Raw genomic sequence first — 17,767 nt, 5'->3', positions numbered from 1 at the left:
ATATTGATTTTTTTTTGTTTTTTTCTCACAAAGTCTCACTTTCCGCTAACTTAGGACAAAAATTTCAATCTTTCATGGACTCAATATGCCCCTCACGGAATACCTTGGGGTGTCTTCTTTCCGAAATGGGGTCACATGTGGGGTATTTATACTGCCCTGGCTTTTTAGGGGCCCTAAAGCGTGAGAAGAAGTCTGGAATATAAATGTCTAAAAATGTTTACGCATTTGGATTCCGTGAGGGGTATAATGCGTCCATGTGAGATTTTATTTTTTGACACAAGTTAGTAGAATATGAGGGGGGGGGGGGGGGTGATCAATGACAGGGGGGTGATCAATGACAGGGGGGTGATCACCCATATAGACTCCCTGATCACCCCCCTGTCATTGATCACCCCCCTGTAAGGCTCCATTCAGACGTCCGCATGATTTTTTACGGATCCATGGATCCATGGATCGGATCCACAAAACACATGCGGACGTCTGAATGGAGCCTTACAGGGGGGTTATCAATGACAGGGGGTGATCAGGGTGATCACCCCCCTGTCATTGATCACCCCCCCTGTAAGGCTCCATTCAGACGTCCGCATGTGTTTTGTGGATCCGATCCATGTATCCATGGATCCGTAAAAATCATGCGGACGTCTGAATGGAGCCTTACAGGGGGGTGATCAATGACAGGGGGGTGATCAATGACAGGGGGTGATCAGGGAGTGTATATGGGTGATCACCCGCCTGTCATTGATCACCCCCCTGTAAGGCTCCATTCAGACGTCCGCATGATTTTTACGGATCCATGGATACATGGATCGGATCCACAAAACACATGCGGACGTCTGAATTGAGCCTTACAGGGGGGTTATCAATGACAGGGGGTGATCAGGGTGATCACCCCCCTGTCACTGATCACCCCCCCTGTAAGGCTCCATTCAGACATCCGCATGATTTTTTACGGATCCATGGATACATGGATCGGATCCACAAAACGCATGCGGACGTCTGAATGGAGCCTTACAGGGGGGTTATCAATGACAGGGGGTGATCAGGGTGATCACCCCCCTGTCACTGATCACCCCTCCTGTAAGGCTCCATTCAGACATCCGCATGATTTTTTACGGATCCATGGATACATGGATCGGATCCACAAAACGCATGCGGACGTCTGAATGGAGCCTTACAGGGGGGTTATCAATGACAGGGGATGATCAGGGTGATCACCCCCCTGTCAATGATCACCCCTCCTGTAAGGCTCCATTCAGACATCCGCATGATTTTTTACGGATCCATGGATACATGGATCGGATCCACAAAACACATGCGGACGTCTGAATGGAGCCTTACAGGGGGGTTATCAATGACAGGGGGTGATCAGGGTGATCACCCCCCTGTCACTGATCACCCCCCCTGTAAGGCTCCATTCAGACATCCGCATGTGTTTTGTGGATCCGATCCATGTATCCATGGATCCGTAAAAATCATGCGGACGTCTGAATGGAGCCTTACAGGGGGGTGATCAATGACAGGGGGGTGATCAATGACAGGGGGTGATCAGGGAGTGTATATGGGTGATCACCCGCCTGTCATTGATCACCCCCCTGTAAGGCTCCATTCAGACGTCCGCATGATTTTTACGGATCCATGGATACATGGATCGGATCCACAAAACACATGCGGACGTCTGAATGGAGCCTTACAGGGGGGTTATCAATGACAGGGGGGTGATCAGGGAGTGTATATGGGTGATCACCCACCTGTCATTGATCACCCCCTGTAAGGCTCCATTCAGACGTCCGCATGTGTTTTGCGGATCCGATCCATGTATCCATGGATCCGTAAAAATCATGCGGACGTCTGAATGGAGCCTTACAGGGGGGTGATCAATGACAGGGGGTGATCAGGGAGTGTATATGGGTGATCACCCGCCTGTCATTGATCACCCCCCTGTAAGGCTCCATTCAGACGTCCGTATGCTTTTTGCGGATCCGATCCATGTATCCGTGGATCCGTAAAAATCATACGGACGTCTGAACGGAGCCTGACAGGAGGGTGATCAATGACAGGGCGGTGATCAATGACAGGGGGGTGATCAGGGAGTTTATATGGGGTGATCATGGGTGATCAGGGGTTAATAAGTGACCGGGGGGGGGGGGGGTGTAGTGTAGTGTAGTGTGGTGTTTGGTGCGACTGTACTGACCTACCTGAGTCCTCTGGTGGTCGATCCTAACAAAAGGGACCACCAGAGGACCAGGTAGGAGGTATATTAGACGCTGTTATGAAAACAGCGTCTAATATACCTGTTAGGGGTTAAAAAATTCGGATCTCCAGCCTGCCAGCGAGCGATCGCCGCTGGCAGGCTGGAGATCCACTCGCTTACCTTCCGTTCCTGTGAGCGCGCGCGCCTGTGTGCGCGCGTTCACAGGAAATCTCGGCTCTCGCGGGAGGACGCGTATATGCGTCCACCCAGAAGAGCAGGGCCGCCGGCAGGACGCAATCCTGCGTACGGCGGTCCTGTAGTGGTTAAAAATATTTTTTCTTATTGTACTCCTCTAAAACCTAGAGGAGTCTTATGGGCCGATGCGTCTTATATTGCGAAAAATATGGTAAGTATAGCACCTTTCTGGAGGATAGGTCATCAATATTAATGGCTGCACAACCATTTTAAAATATAAAAGTATTTATCCACTAAAAACCCTAGCATAAATGAAAAATAAAATGCCCAAAATTGCCATTTTTCTCATCTCATCTCCTAAAAAAAATAAAAAGTGATAGTCATATGTACCCCAACATGATACCAATAATACTGCAGCTTGACCCGCACAGATTTTTTTTCTTTGCATCGTTAAATCCTGTGACCCCCAAACCTTTTTTATGCTTATTTCTACAGACCTATGTGAGGACACATTTTTTGAAGGGCAATCTGCCGTTTGACACCATCTTGTAGTGGGTATGACTTTTTGATCAATTTTTATTCCATTTTTTGGGAGGTTAAGTGACAAAAAAAAGGCGAATCTGCCATTTTGATTTTTTTTTCCGTTACTGCATTCAGTATACGGGATAAATATGTTTATATTTTAATAGTATGAGTGTTTTGAGACGCATCAGTGCCAATGATCTTAATTTTTTTTTTACACTTATGTTAATGTGTCATCCAAAAAAATTACCTATTGTTTAACCCCTCAAATACTGGACCTATTTTATTTATTTTTTTCTTCCCACGTTCCAATAGTCATAACTTTTAAAATGTTCTATTCATATAGCCATGTGAGGGCCCTTTTTGGGGGGGGATAAGTTGTGCATATATATATATATATATATATATATATTTATTATATTTTTTTTTTATAGTGTTTATTTATAGAAAGCATTTAAAATTTATGAACTTCTCCAAATCCCAAAGGGATACAAAAACAAAGTCAGCCGGACAACAAGTCCGTAATCCAGTACTCATACAAGGATCCCTAATCGGGAGATACATCAGAATAAATCAATGGCATTATGTTGCTAAACAAATGAGCAGTCCTGTATTCCATCATGGCATATTTACGAGTACAGGACCAGACAACCATTCACACACACATTCATAGATCCTGGAGTTCCAGAGCCCTGCACATAGGATCAGATAGTACCTTGCGCACCTAACCAAAGGCCCCAAATCTGATCAAACCTATTTGGAGTCCCCCTTGCTGCAAAAGTGAGTTTGTACATCTGCAGGTCAGCGTTTATCAGCTGGATCCAGGAACCAAGGGTGGGGATCTTTGGTGGTTTCCAATGCAAAAGGATTGTTTTCCTCCCATAGAACATAAGTAACCGGAGCAACATCCTTCCATATTTTGTAGGAACTATTTCTGTCACCAATCCCAACAGACAGACAATAGGAGAGAGTATTCCCGGGAGCCCCAGCTTTGAGGAGATAAATTCACAAATCTTAGTCCAGTACCTTCGCACAACAGGACAACACCAGACCATATGATATAAAGAACCTTTCGGCTCTCCACATCTGGTACAAGAGGGGTTTGAGAGCCTACACATATGATGCAGACGCACTGGAGTGAGATAAACCCTGTGTACCCATTTAAGTTGAATAAGCTGGTCACGGGCGTTTATTACCGTGTTCTTCCAGACAGAGCTCAGTTCCTCCAGATGAGACGCCTCCAGATCCGGGATATCAACCCTCCAATGCTCGAAGGAGCAACAGAGCGGCGAGTCCTGCATTTTCATAATTTGAACATAGAATGATGAAATAGGTTTATATGGTTGTTTCAACCGAGCCACAGATTCAATGGGGCCACATTTCAAACACAACGATAAGGATCTAAATTGGGCCTCACAGGCAGCTGGAGGTACCGATAAAAACATGTATGGGGCAATTTGTATTCCCTGCGAAAGCTCTCAAATGAACAGAAGAACCCATTCACATACAATTGAGTAAGGTACTTCACACCCCTTTGAGGCCAAAATTTATAATCAGGTAAGCAAATCAGCTCCTGTAGCTGCTTGTTGTGCCACAATGGTATATACGGGGACCAAGCATCGGCCCTTCACTCTCAATGTGCGTCACCACAAACTGCTTCCAAGCCATCACCACTGTAGCCATCACTTCAGTGTAATGCAGGACTGAAGTCACTCCTCCCCGATATACCCAGTTGGCCAACGTCTCATAAGAGTCCACAAGAGCCGCCTCTAACACCACTGCAGGATTATTGGCATCTGCCCTAATCCACCAAGAGGCATACACTAATTGGGCAGCAATGTAGTACAAATACATGTCTGGCAGTCTCAACTTCCCTTGATTATATAAGGCTTTCAAAGATTTCCTAGCAATGCGAGGGGATTGGTGTTTACACAGAAAAGGTGAAAAAATCTTATCCAGGGAATCAAAGTGGATATGGGGGATCTTTGTAGGAGCTGCTCTGTAAAGATATAGAAGTTTCAGAAACAAAGCCATTTTTATCAAATTTGTTCTACCTACGTATTAATGTCAGTGGCAAATTTCCCCAAGCTTCCAGTTTACGAGTAATATACTCCATAGTGGGGACTACATTGAGCCAATAGAACTGTGATGTATCTCTGTGTACCTTGATCCCCAAATAGACAAAACAGTCAACTACCTTCAAACGTGACAGGGGCGTTATATCTGCGGGATCCATCTCATCTACTTAGCAGAGACTAGATTTACTCCATTTAACCCTAAGGCCTGAGTATTTCCCAAATCCATCTATGGTATCCAAAAGTGCTTCCAAGGAGGAACCTGTATCAGCCAGATACACCAATACGTCATCAGCGTAAAGCAAAATCTTTTCCTGTATTCCGCTATAGACCATCCCTCAATCAGTCCCAATTCATTCACAAATTGAGTAAGGGGTTCCATAACTAGGGCAAATAACATAGGTGATAAGGGACACCCCTGCCTAGTACCTCTATGTAAGCCAAAGGGACGCGACAGGTACCCATTAACCCTAATCCTTGCCATAGGGGCCTGATATAGTAATTGTACCCACCTTATGAAAGACTGGGGGAAACCCACACAGCGTAATGTCTCCCACATAAAATTCCATTCAACCGAGTCGAATGCCTTTTCATTATCGAGGGACGCGATCGCGCGGGATCCCGCGTTATCATGTGAGACCTGTAAGTTGGTAAATAATCTTCTAAGATTAATATCAGTGGTCTTACCCGGCATGAAACCAGATTGACGGGATCAATCACTGACAAAATTACATCCCCGAGACGTCTAACGAGAAGTTTAGCTAGGATTTTTGCATCCACATTCAAAAGAGAGATTGGTCTATAGGAGCTGCACTGATCCGGAGGTTTCCCAGGTTTGCGTATTACAACAATAGTCGCCTCCATGAATGACGGAGGCAATCTGTTGCACTCAAAGGCGTAGTTAAAGAGTTTCAACAACCGCGCACTTTGTTTGTCCACATCCGTCTTGTACCATTCTAACGGGAAACCATCCGGACCAGGAGACTTCCCCACCATCATGTTCTCTATCGCTGCCCTGACTTCCTCCACCTCAATGGGAGCGTCCATAAAAGATGTATCCAAGTGAGAAAGTGACGTAAGCTGGACCCCTGAATATCACTAGCTGTATAGGACGTTTTAGAGGTATATAGGTCAGAATAATAACAGACAAATTGAGTACAAATATCACCTGGTTGGGAAAACTGAATTCCCTCTGCATTAGTAATGAGGGAGACCACTGTCTGAGGATTTTCTGTTTTTGCTAAATAAGCCAAAGCCCTCCTGTTTTTGTCCCCTTCCGAGAACACCACTTGTTTCTGTTACAATAGCTTCTTCTGAGTTCCAACAAATGAAGATGATATCTCCTCTGGGCCTCTTCCCACACCCCTCGGGTCTCTGGGCAACACTGCCTAAACAGTGGGATTAGTTGACCCCTCATTAGAAGTCCAATAATCTGTTGCCCCCTCTAGAGCTGCACAGGCCACAGGTAAGACCTCCAGCCATCTAGCATTGAGACGCCACTGCCTATCCGGGGGTGCCAGCGGCATAGCCAAGATCACGAGTAACGGGGCGTGGTCGGAGATACTCCATGGGAGGTATTCCACCTTGGTCAGCCACGGCAATAGCTCCCTGTTAACAAACACCAAATCTATACGGGACAAGGTATCAAAAGAAGCAGAGTGGCAGGAATATTGACGGTCACTTGGGTGAAGAGATCTCCATCCTTCAGTCAGAGCATGTGCATCAGCCCAATTGACAAGTGACCTATTATGCGAGACCTGGGGAAGGAGTCTATCTTCAATCGGATCCAACATCGCATTATAGTCACCCATCATGATTAGAGGGTCAATCGGCAAAGTCGATACCTTCCCCATAATGTCATCTAGTACTCCTCTCTGAAAGGGGGGATGTATACGTCCACCACTATGTAGTCTCTTCCCTGTATAGCAGCGTGTACAATAACATAGCGCCCAGATAAATCAGTCTGCACGGAATGTAGTTAATAAGGGATTGATTTAGATACCAGGACAGAGACTCCCCTAGCGTAATTACTATATACAGCATGGAATGATGATCCAACCCATAGGCGTTTCAATGCCAACAGCTTTTGGCCTCTCAAGAGAGTCTCCTACAATAAAACCATATCTGGGGAGAATTTCTTTAGGTAATTGAATACAAGAGATCTTTTCACTCTGTCATTAAGCCCCCTGACATTCCAGGAGATAAAATTACAGGTCGCCATCATGTTATAAAGCCAACCACATAAGTAGCAAAAAAAAACAGGACACCCAGGCCATTCACTCACCCATACACACCACAAAAACAGAAGACAAACATATGAAACATTTAGTAACCCCGAACAATAGCAATGTTAGGCATAACCCCCCACCCTGCCCAGACCACCTAAACCTATCTGAGCCTATCATCCCAAACTTAAAGCTAGCAAGTTCTTTGCTAAATCGGAGAGTCCCAGCAAATGAAAACTAAGCAGTCCCCAATTTTAAAATCTGAGAACATTAAAGTCTACAGTATGTGAAGATATTCAGGCTATCTTCAGCTCCCACAGATAACGTGGACATCCGTAAGGTGCTCAAGGGTAAAGAAACCCGGGGGGCCATGGATGCTCAGCATCTCCCGTCCGAAAAATTTAACAGAATCTCCATCCTGAATCCTTAAACGAGCTGGATACAACATAGCATAACGGAAGCCCTTTTCCCTCAGGCGAGCCCTCACCGTAGTAAATTGGCGTTGCAATTTATGGACCTCCGAAGAAAAGTCTGGGTAAAACGAGATCCTGGAGTTTTCAAATCTGATGTCCTGTGGTTGACGCGCCACCGCCAGGATAGTATCAAGGTCCTGATAATTCAGAACTCTCAATATGAAAGGGCGCACCGGAGCACCCGGCGGCAAGGGTTTGGTAGGTATTCTGTGTGCTCTCTCAACGAAAAAGGAGGTGGAAAGATCAATCGGATCCAGACATTTTTTAATAAGTTGCTCTGCAAAGACCTCAGGCGACTGGCCCTCAGCCCTCTCTGGTAGGCCCATAATACGTATGTTATTTCGCCTATTTTTATTTTCGGTGTCATCTACTTTCGCCTGCAAGGCCCTCACCTGCTGCTCCAGGGCCCCGACGTGATTTTCTCCCAAATGAGCCACGTCCTCCACTTTACCCAATCTCATGTCATGCCGAACACAGGTGAGGTCAGACTGTAGGTGGTCTATTTAAACTGTGAGAGTAGACTGACACTGCGTGTTAGCCGACATTATTTTACTCAAGTCGATTGCCTCTTAATCAGGAGGACCATCAAGACCCTTATCTTCCGTTTGACTAATGACATCCACCATTAATTTAGGAGGAAGGAGGCCACCAGAAACGCCCGTCTTGTGGCCCATGTATATAAGGCTTATGATAGAGCACCAAAAAAAGGTTGTCACCCCCCCAGTCCCCACATGGAACAGGTGGTCCCTAGGTTAAGTAGGCTTAGTCCATTATAAAGAACAGTCAAACAGGAACCTAGCAGATCCCAGACGCCCCAGTAGTAAGAAATAGAACAGTCTATGTGGTGCAGAGTCCCAACAATCTCCCTCTGTACCTGTGACGTCAATCAAGGCTTCATGCGATCATACAGCAATACGAAGGAGCAGAGGTATATTTAGGTTAGTTCGGGTAGGGACCCAGAATGTTAGTAACAGGGTCACCGCTCAGGCCCGCTGGTCCTCGACATGTCTTGAATCAGGAAGCAGGCAGCACAGCTTTTGCCGCTCACTGCTACAGCGCAGACAAGACCCGGCGTTTAGGCTCGATCCTGCTCTGGTACATGTATGACTGCTCCGATCACCAGAAGGCCGCGAGTCAGAGTCTCAGGATCACCACTGGGAGAGAGCCGGGGAAGCCGACTCACCATCAGACCAGCAGTCACAGGTCCGGAGGCACTGAACAGCAGACAAGCGCAAACAGCCAGAAGATCCGGGATCCAAGATGGCGATGGGGACACATGGATCAAAGCCAGGTAGGAGGCTTTACAGAGGTTGTAGACCCTAGATGGTAAGGACAGGACCCCAGGTCTCACAGACGACTCCTTTTCGCTTGCTGAGTGTAACTCCACTGTCCTAGATCAATCAAAAGCACGGATGGCCAGGATATTGAAGGGATTTTAGAGGAGCTGAAGCAAGAAGCGTCCTCACTCCATGACAGTTAGGCCACGCCCCCAAGTTGTATTTTTAATAGCATTTTTATTTACCACATCTTGTATCGGAAAACTGGAACAAAATTCTTTGTTAGGTGAAACTAAACTGAATGCGGTATGTGAGGCGTTAAATGACCGATTTCGGCATCACTTTTTTTTTGTAGCCAGGTGCCTGCTGTATTAAACAGCCATCATCTGTCGCATATGGGAGCGCAGCAGGCCACTCCATAATTCGCTCAGCCACAATGATGTATAGGTACATCACAGAGGCTGAAGGTGTTAAGTCAAGTTTTTTTATGTTAAACATTTTGAAAGACGTTTTGGTGATGTTACTTTTAATTTTCCATGTCAATATCTATATTTAAACAAAAAACATTAAATCCTGCAGTTTTTGCACTGGCCACTAAGCCTAATAATAGGAGCCCCTTCTTGGTCTGTAAAGATCACTTTACTGCAGTTATCTGCTAATCATTACAGGCAGGTTTAGAATGACAGATAGCACATTTATGTATAGTCGTGGCCAAAAGTTTTGAGAATGACACAAATATTAGTGTTCACAAAGTTTGCTGCTAAACTGCTTTTAGATCTTTGTTTCAGTTGTTTCTGTGATGTAGTGAAATATAATTACACGCACTTTATACGTTTCAAAGGTTTTTATCGACAATTACATGACATTTATGCAAAGAGTCAGTATTTGCAGTGTTGGCCCTTCTTTTTCAGGACCTCTGCAATTCGACTGGGCATGCTCTCAATCAACTTCTGGGCCAATTCCTGGCTGATAGCAACCCATTCTTTCATAATCACTTCTTGGAGTTTGTCAGAATTAGTGGATTTTTGTTTGTCCACCCGCCTCTTGAGGATTGACCAAAAGTTCTCAATGGGATTAAGATCTGGGGAGTTTCCAGGCCATGGACCCAAAATGTAAACGTTTTGGTCCCCGAGCCACTTAGTTATCACTTTTGCCTTATGGCACGGTGCTCCATCGTGCTGGAAAATGCATTGTTCTTCACCAAACTGTTGTTGGATTGTTGGAAGAAGTTGCTGTTGGAGGGTGTTTTGGTACCATTCTTTATTCATGGCTGTGTTTTTGGGCAAAATTGTGAGTGAGCCCACTCCCTTGGATGAGAAGCAACCCCACACATGAATGGTCTCAGGATGCTTTACTGTTGGCATGACACAGGACTGATGGTAGCGCTCACCTTTTCTTCTCCGGACAAGCCTTTTTCCTGATGCCCCAAACAATCGGAAAGAGGCTTCATCGGAGAATATGACCTCAGCAGTTCATTCACCATATTTTCTGCAGAAGATTAATGACCCTGATGGTTTTTTTTGGAGAAGTGGCTTCTTTGCTGCCCTTCTTGACACCAGGCCATCTTCCAAAAGTCTTCGCCTCACTGTGCGTGCAGATGCGCTCACACCTGCCTGCTGCCGTTCCTGAGAAAGCTCTGCACTGGTGGCACTCCGATCCCGCAGCTGAATCCTCTTTAGGAGACGATCCTGGCGCTTGCTGGACTTTCTTGGATGCCCTGAAGCCTTCTTAACAAGAATTGAACCTCTTTCCTTGAAGTTCTTTATGATCCTATAAAATGTGCATTGAGGTGCAATCTTAGTAGCCACAATATCCTTGCCTGTGAAGCCATTTTTATGCAACGCAATGATGGCTGCACGCATTTCTTTGCAGGTCACCATGGTTAACAATGGAAGAACAATGATTTCAAGCATCACCCTCCTTTTAACAGGTCAAGTCTGCCATTTTAACCCAATCAGCCTGACAAAATGATCTCCAGCCTTGTGCTCGTCAACATTCTCACCTGAGTTAACAAGACGATTACTGAAATGATCTCAGCAGGTCCTTTAATGACAGCAATGAAATGCAGTGGAAAGTTTTTTTGGGGATTAAGTTAATTTTCATGACAAAAAAGGACTATGCAATTCATCTGATCACTCTTCATAACATTCTGGAGTATATGCAAATTGCTATTATAAAAACTTAAGCAGCAATTTTTCCAATATTTATGTAATTCTGAAAATATTTGGCCACGACTGTATAGTTAACACCGGGTCCACCATTCACAATAGGTGATTGTCATTTGACTCCCTCCTTACATGTCACAGAGTATGCCAAGAAAACTCTACTATAAAAGTCAATGAGGTCCCCTACTGTCCATTGCATCTATGGCCCATGGTGGCTGCTCTAAAGCAATTCTCTAAATGCTTTTAAGAAAATCTTAGGCAAGATGGCCGCCCCATAATCATTTTCAGGAAATGGAATAAAAAAAGAAAATCTATAATCAGAAAATAAAAAAAGATTGAAGATTGCTACTTGATTTTAAAGGGCTTCTACCACCAGAAATACTGTTATGTAGCTGACTGACATTAGCGATGCGCTAATATCAGCACTACATAACAGTATGTTTCTAACATTTGTCCCTGCAGCTGTTTTGTAAAAAAAAAAAAAAACTTTTTTTATATGCTAATGAGCCTCTAGGTGCTATGTGGGCGTAAAATCAGCCCCTAGAGGCTCCGTCTACTCACGCTTTATCCCGTGCGCATCTGGGGCCGGATTCCTCACTGCGCCTGCGCCGACTACGTCACAGTAAGGAAGGCGGCATCAGGAGAGCAGCCTTCGCTCACTGGGGCTGCGCCGACGACAGAAGAGAACGGCGCAGGCGCGGGAATTCGTCAACGATTCGGTGGACCGTGGCATCAATCAAGAGGAGCTGGGCAGTCATAACAGGGGACCTGGGCGGGATAAAGCGTGAATAGACGGAGCCTCTAGGTGCTGATTTTACGCCCACATAGCACCTAGAGGCTCATTAGCATATAATAAAAGTGCTTATTCTACAAAAACAGCTGCAGGGACAAATGTTAGAAACATACTGTTATGTAGTGCTGACATTAGCGCATCGCTAATGTCAGTCAGCTAAATAACAGTATTTCTGGTGGTAGAAGCCCTTTAACTGGCAGGGAAAAAAAATCAGCAACACATTCCATTTAAACTCCCATACTGGATTTGATCAAATTAATTACAAGTCTTACTCTTGGACTGTAGTATAAGGAATAAGTCTTCCATTCCAGAAACATTCAAAAATTGGTCTCCTTCCTCTAGCTTCTTTTTCCACAATAATGCAGTCATCATCAATTTCATCAATGTCTTCATTACCTCCTAAAATATTGTAAGATAAAATTATGATACCATACTTTATATAACTTACAGTTATGCTTTATCTTTGTATATATAAACCCTTTCCCAACATCCAGCGTACATGTATGTTGGAGGTCAGGTCTTTAAAAATGGTGCCATCTCAGTAGCTGAGTGGGAACCATAGTTGCAGAGTTTGTTTTTCACAGCAGATACCCAGCTGCAGAGTCAGTGATTGGTGCTAACACCGATCACAGACTTTAAACCCCTAAGATGCCTTGCTCGACTGTGACAAAGGCATCTGAGCAGTCAACTGCCAAATTGCAGGAGCATTTGGTTGCTGTAACAGCCTCGGACCTTTTGAAGGATCTGAAGGCTGCCATAGCAAAACCCTACCAAGTTCAGAGTGTGTCGGGAAGGGGTTAAAAATAAAAACAATTAGACTTTTTTTGGGTTGCATCACACCACCCCACAAAAAATGAATAAAAAGTTATCAAAAACTCATACACAACCCAAAATGGCATAAATGAGAATGACAGATCAGACAACTCTGTAGTATATATTTATGGGTGAATAAAAAACCAGGCAAACCAACCACCATCATTTGCGGCAATAATAGAAGCAATAGGTGGGAGATGTGTCTCCCAATGAACTAAGCAAGAAAGATTTTACAGATGAGTTCACAAAAATCAGGTTTTCTCGCTTGTATCATTGCGTGACACAGGACCGTGGGACGTTCCAAAGCAGTCCACGGGGCGGGAAGAACACACCCTCATGAAAACTGCCTTGCGGAAGCTCAAGACACTGCTGCCTGCAAGACCTTGTGGCCCAGCGCAGCATCCGCTGATGCAAAAGTATGCACCTGGTAAAACTTGGTGAATGTGTGCAAGTAAGACCATGTCGCTGCCTTACACAACTGTGAAGCGAAAGCATGGTGTAACCGAGCCCAAGAAGTGCCCACCGCCCTGGTCGAGTGGGCCGTGACACCTAGGGGCGGTACCTTGCCCCACTTGACAATCGTCACTTCAGAGGCTGGCAAGCAATTGCGGGGGCCTTCAGGAACAAAAAATAGGGAGTCCGTACGGCGGAACAAACTAGAAATGGACAGGTAAATCCTGAGCCCGAACCACGTCCAGCTAATGGCGAGCCTGCTCCTTAGGATGTGAGGGAGAGGGGCAGAACGAAGGGAGGACAATGTCTTTGTTAACGTGGAAGGCAGAGACCACCTTCGGCTGAAAAGAAGGTACCGGGCGGAGCACCTTACAAGAGAGCTCTGCCAATTCCGACACGCACCTAATGGAGATGATTGCAACCAGGAAGGCAACCTTCCAGGAAAGAAGACGAAGGGAAACAGCGACTAGAGGCTCAAAAGGAGCAGAATGGAGGGAACCTAGGACCAGATTCATGTCCCAAGAGGGTAAAGATACGGCGGGACAGTGTGAGCCACCCCTTGTAGAAAAGGTCCTAACGTGCTAAAGGACGTTGGAACAAACTGACAGCGCCAACACTTAGCCCTTTAACCACTTCAGCCCCGCTAGCTGAAACCCCCTTAATGACCAGGCCACTTTTTACACTTCGGCACTACACTCCTTTCACCGTTTATCGCTCGGTCATGCAACTTACCACCCAAATGAATTTTACCTCCTTTTCTTCTCACTAATAGAGCTTTCATTTGGTGGTATTTTATTGCTGCTGACATTTTTACTTTTTTTGTTATTAATCGAAATGTAACGATTTTTTTGCAAAAAAATGACATTTTTCACTTTCAGCTGTAAAATTTTGCAAAAAAAATGACATCCATATATAAATTTTTCGCTAAATTTATAGTTCTACATGTCTTTGATAAAAAAAAAATGTTTGGGCAAAAAAAAAAATGGTTTGGGTAAAAGTTATAGCGTTTACAAACTATGGTACAAAAATGTGAATTTCCGCTTTTTGAAGCAGCTCTGACTTTCTGAGCACCTGTCATGATTCCTGAGGTTCTACAATGCCCAAACAGTAGAAAACCCCCACAAATGACCCCATTTCGGAAAGTAGACACCCTAAGGTATTCGCTGATGGGCATAGTGAGTTCATAGAACTTTTTATTTTTTGTCACAAGTTAGCGGAAAATGATGATGATTTTTTATTTTTATTTTTTTCTTACAAAGTCTCATATTCCACTAACTTGCGACAAAAAATAAAAAATTCTAGGAACTCGCCATGCCCCTCACGGAATACCTTGGGGTGTCTTCTTTCCAAAATGGGGTCACTTGTGGGGTAGTTATACTGCCCTGGCAATTTAGGGGCCCAAATGTGTGAGAAGAACTTTGCAATCGAAATGTGTAAAAAATGACCGGTGAAATCCGAAAGGTGCACTTTGGAATATGTGCCCCTTTGCCCACCTTGGCTGCAAAAAAAGTGTCACACATCTGGTATCGCCGTACTCAGGAGAAGTTGGGGAATGTGTTTTGGGGTGTCATTTTACATATACCCATGCTGGGTGAGAAAAATATCTTGGTCAAATGCCAACTTTGTATAAAAAAATTGGAAAAGTTGTCTTTTGCCAAGATATTTCTCTCACCCAGCATGGGTATATGTAAAATGACACCCCAAAACACATTCCCCAACTTCTCCTGAGTACGGCGATATCAGATGTGTGACACTTTTTTGATGCCAAGGTGGGCAAAGGGGCACATATTCCAAAGTGCACCTTTCGGATTTCACCGGTCATTTTTTTTACAGATTTTGATTGCAAAGTACTTCTCACACATATGGGCCCCTAAATTGCCAGGGCAGTATAACTACGCCACAAGTGACCCCATTTTGGAAAGAAGACACCCCAAGGTATTCCGTGAGGGGCATGGCGAGTTCCTAGAATTTTTTATTTTTTGTCGCAAGTTAGTGGAATATGAGACTTTGTAAGGAAAAAAGAAAAAAAAAATCATCATTTTCCGCTAACTTGTGACAAAAAATAAAAAATTCTAGGAACTCGCCGTGCCTCTCACGGAATACCTTGGGGTGTCTTCTTTCCAAAATGGGGTCACTTGTGGCGTAGTTATACTGCCCTGGCAATTTAGGGGCCCAAATGTGTAAGAAGTACCTTGCAATCAAAATGTGTAAAAAATGGCCTGCGAAATCCGAAAGGTGCACTTTGGAATATGTGCCCCTTTGCCCACCTTGGCTGCAAAAAAGTGTCACACATGTGGTATCGCCGTACTCAGGAGCAGTTGGGCAATGTGTTTTGGGGTGTCATTTTACATATACCCATGCTGGGTGAGAGAAATATCTTGGCAAAAGACAACTTTTCCCATTTTTTTATACAAAGTTGGCATTTGACCAAGATATTTTCTCCTGAGTACGTCGATACCACATGTGTGACACTTTTTTGCAGCCTAGATGCGCAAAGGGGCCCAAATTCCTTTTAGGAGGGCATTTTTAGACATTTGGATCCCAGACGACTTCTCACACTTTCGGGCCCCTAAAAAGCCAGGGCAGTATAAATACCCCACATGTGACCCCACTTTGGAAAGAAGACACCCCAAGCTATTCAATGAGGGGCATGGCGAGTTCCTAGAAATTTTTTTTTTTTTTGCATAAGTTAGCGGATATTGATTTTTTTTTGTTTTTTTTCTCACAAAGTCTCACTTTCCGCTAACTTAGGACAAGAATTTCAATCTTTCATGGACTCAATATACCCCTCACGGAATACCTTGGGGTGTCTTCTTTCCGAAATGGGGTCACACGTGGGGTATTTATACTGCCCTGGCTTTTTAGGGGCCCTAAAGCGTGAGAAGAAGTCTGGAATATAAATGTCTAAAAATGTTTACGCATTTGGATTCCGTGAGGGGTATGGTGAGTTAATGTGAGATTTTATTTTTTGACACAAGTTAGTAGAATATGAAACTTTGTAAGAAAAAACAAAAACAAAAACAAACAAAAAATTTCCGCTAACTTGTGCCCAAAAAAATGTCTGAATGGAGCCTTACAGGGGGGTGATCAATGACAGGGGGGTGATCAATGACAGGGGGGTGATCACCCATATAGACTCCCTGATCACCCCCCTGTCATTGATCACCCCCCTGTAAGGCTCCATTCAGACGTCCGTATAATTTTTACGGATCCATGGATCGGATCCGCAAAACACATGCGGACGTCTGAATGGAGCCTTACAGGGGGGTTATCAATGACAGGGGGTGATCAGGGTGATCACCCCCCTGTCACTGATCACCCCCCCTGTAAGGCTCCATTCAGACGTCCGCATGATTTTTACGGATCCATGGATACATGGATCGGATCCACAAAACACATGCGGACGTCTGAATGGAGCCTTACAGGGGGGTTATCAATGACAGGGGGTGATCAGGGTGATCACCCCCCTGTCACTGATCACCCCCCCTGTAAGGCTCCATTCAGACGTCCGCATGATTTTTACGGATCCATGGATACATGGATCGGATCCACAAAACACATGCGGACGTCTGAATGGAGCCTTACAGGGGGGTTATCGATGACAGGGGGTAATCAGGGTGATCACCCCCCTGTCACGGATCACCCCCCCTGTAAGGCTCCATTCAGACGTCCGCATGATTTTTACGGATCCATGGATACATGGATCGGATCCACAAAACACATGCGGACGTCTGAATGGAGCTTTACAGGGGGGTGATCAATGACAGGGGGGTGATCAGGGAGTGTATATGGGTGATCACCCGCCTGTCATTGATCACCCCCTGTAAGGCTCCATTCAGACGTCCGCATGTGTTTTGTGGATCCGATCCATGTATCCATGGATCCGTAAAAATCATGCGGACGTCTGAATGGAGCCTTACAGGGGGGTGATCAATGACAGGCGGGTGATCACCCATATACACTCCCTGATCACCCCCTGTCATTGATCACCCCCCTGTCATTGATCACCCCCCTGTAAGGCTCCATTCAGACGTCCGCATGATTTTTACGGATCCATGGATACATGGATCGGATCCACAAAACACATGCGGACGTCTGAATGGAGCTTTACAGGGGGGTGATCAATGACAGGGGGGTGATCAGGGAGTGTATATGGGTGATCACCCGCCTGTCATTGATCACCCCCTGTAAGGCTCCATTCAGACATCCGCATGTGTTTTGCGGATCCGATCCATGTATCCATGGATCCGTAAAAATCATGCGGACGTCTGAATGGAGCCTTACAGGGGGGTGATCAATGACAGGGGGGTGATCAATGACAGGGGGTGATCAGGGAGTGTATATGGGTGATCACCAGCCTGTCATTGATCACCCCCCTGTAAGGCTCCATTCAGACGTCCGCATGATTTTTACGGATCCATGGATACATGGATCGGATCCACAAAACACATGCGGACGTCTGAATGGAGCCTTACAGGGGGGTGATCAATGACAGGGGGGTGATCAATGACAGGGGGCGATCAGGGAGTGTATATGGGTGATCACCCGCCTGTCATTGATCACCCCCCTGTAAGGCTCCATTCAG

General features: G+C 45.2%; 1 protein-coding gene across 1 annotated transcript in view; it reads right to left on the bottom strand.

Moving 5' to 3' along the window:
• The window catches only part of SMCHD1 (structural maintenance of chromosomes flexible hinge domain containing 1), a 359,476-nt gene that overhangs the window by 253,686 nt on the left and 88,023 nt on the right, over positions 1-17,767 (bottom strand). The window contains exon 11 of the mRNA XM_044293563.1: positions 12,189-12,315. Coding sequence (XP_044149498.1) covers positions 12,189-12,315 — 127 coding nt within the window. The remainder of the gene's footprint in view (positions 1-12,188; positions 12,316-17,767) is intronic.

The sequence above is a fragment of the Bufo gargarizans genome, chromosome 5 (assembly GCF_014858855.1).
Source record: "Bufo gargarizans isolate SCDJY-AF-19 chromosome 5, ASM1485885v1, whole genome shotgun sequence".
Taxonomy (NCBI): Eukaryota; Metazoa; Chordata; class Amphibia; order Anura; family Bufonidae; genus Bufo; species Bufo gargarizans.
Note: the sequence above shows the minus strand (reverse complement) of the source record. Positions and strands in the feature narration are given on the sequence as shown.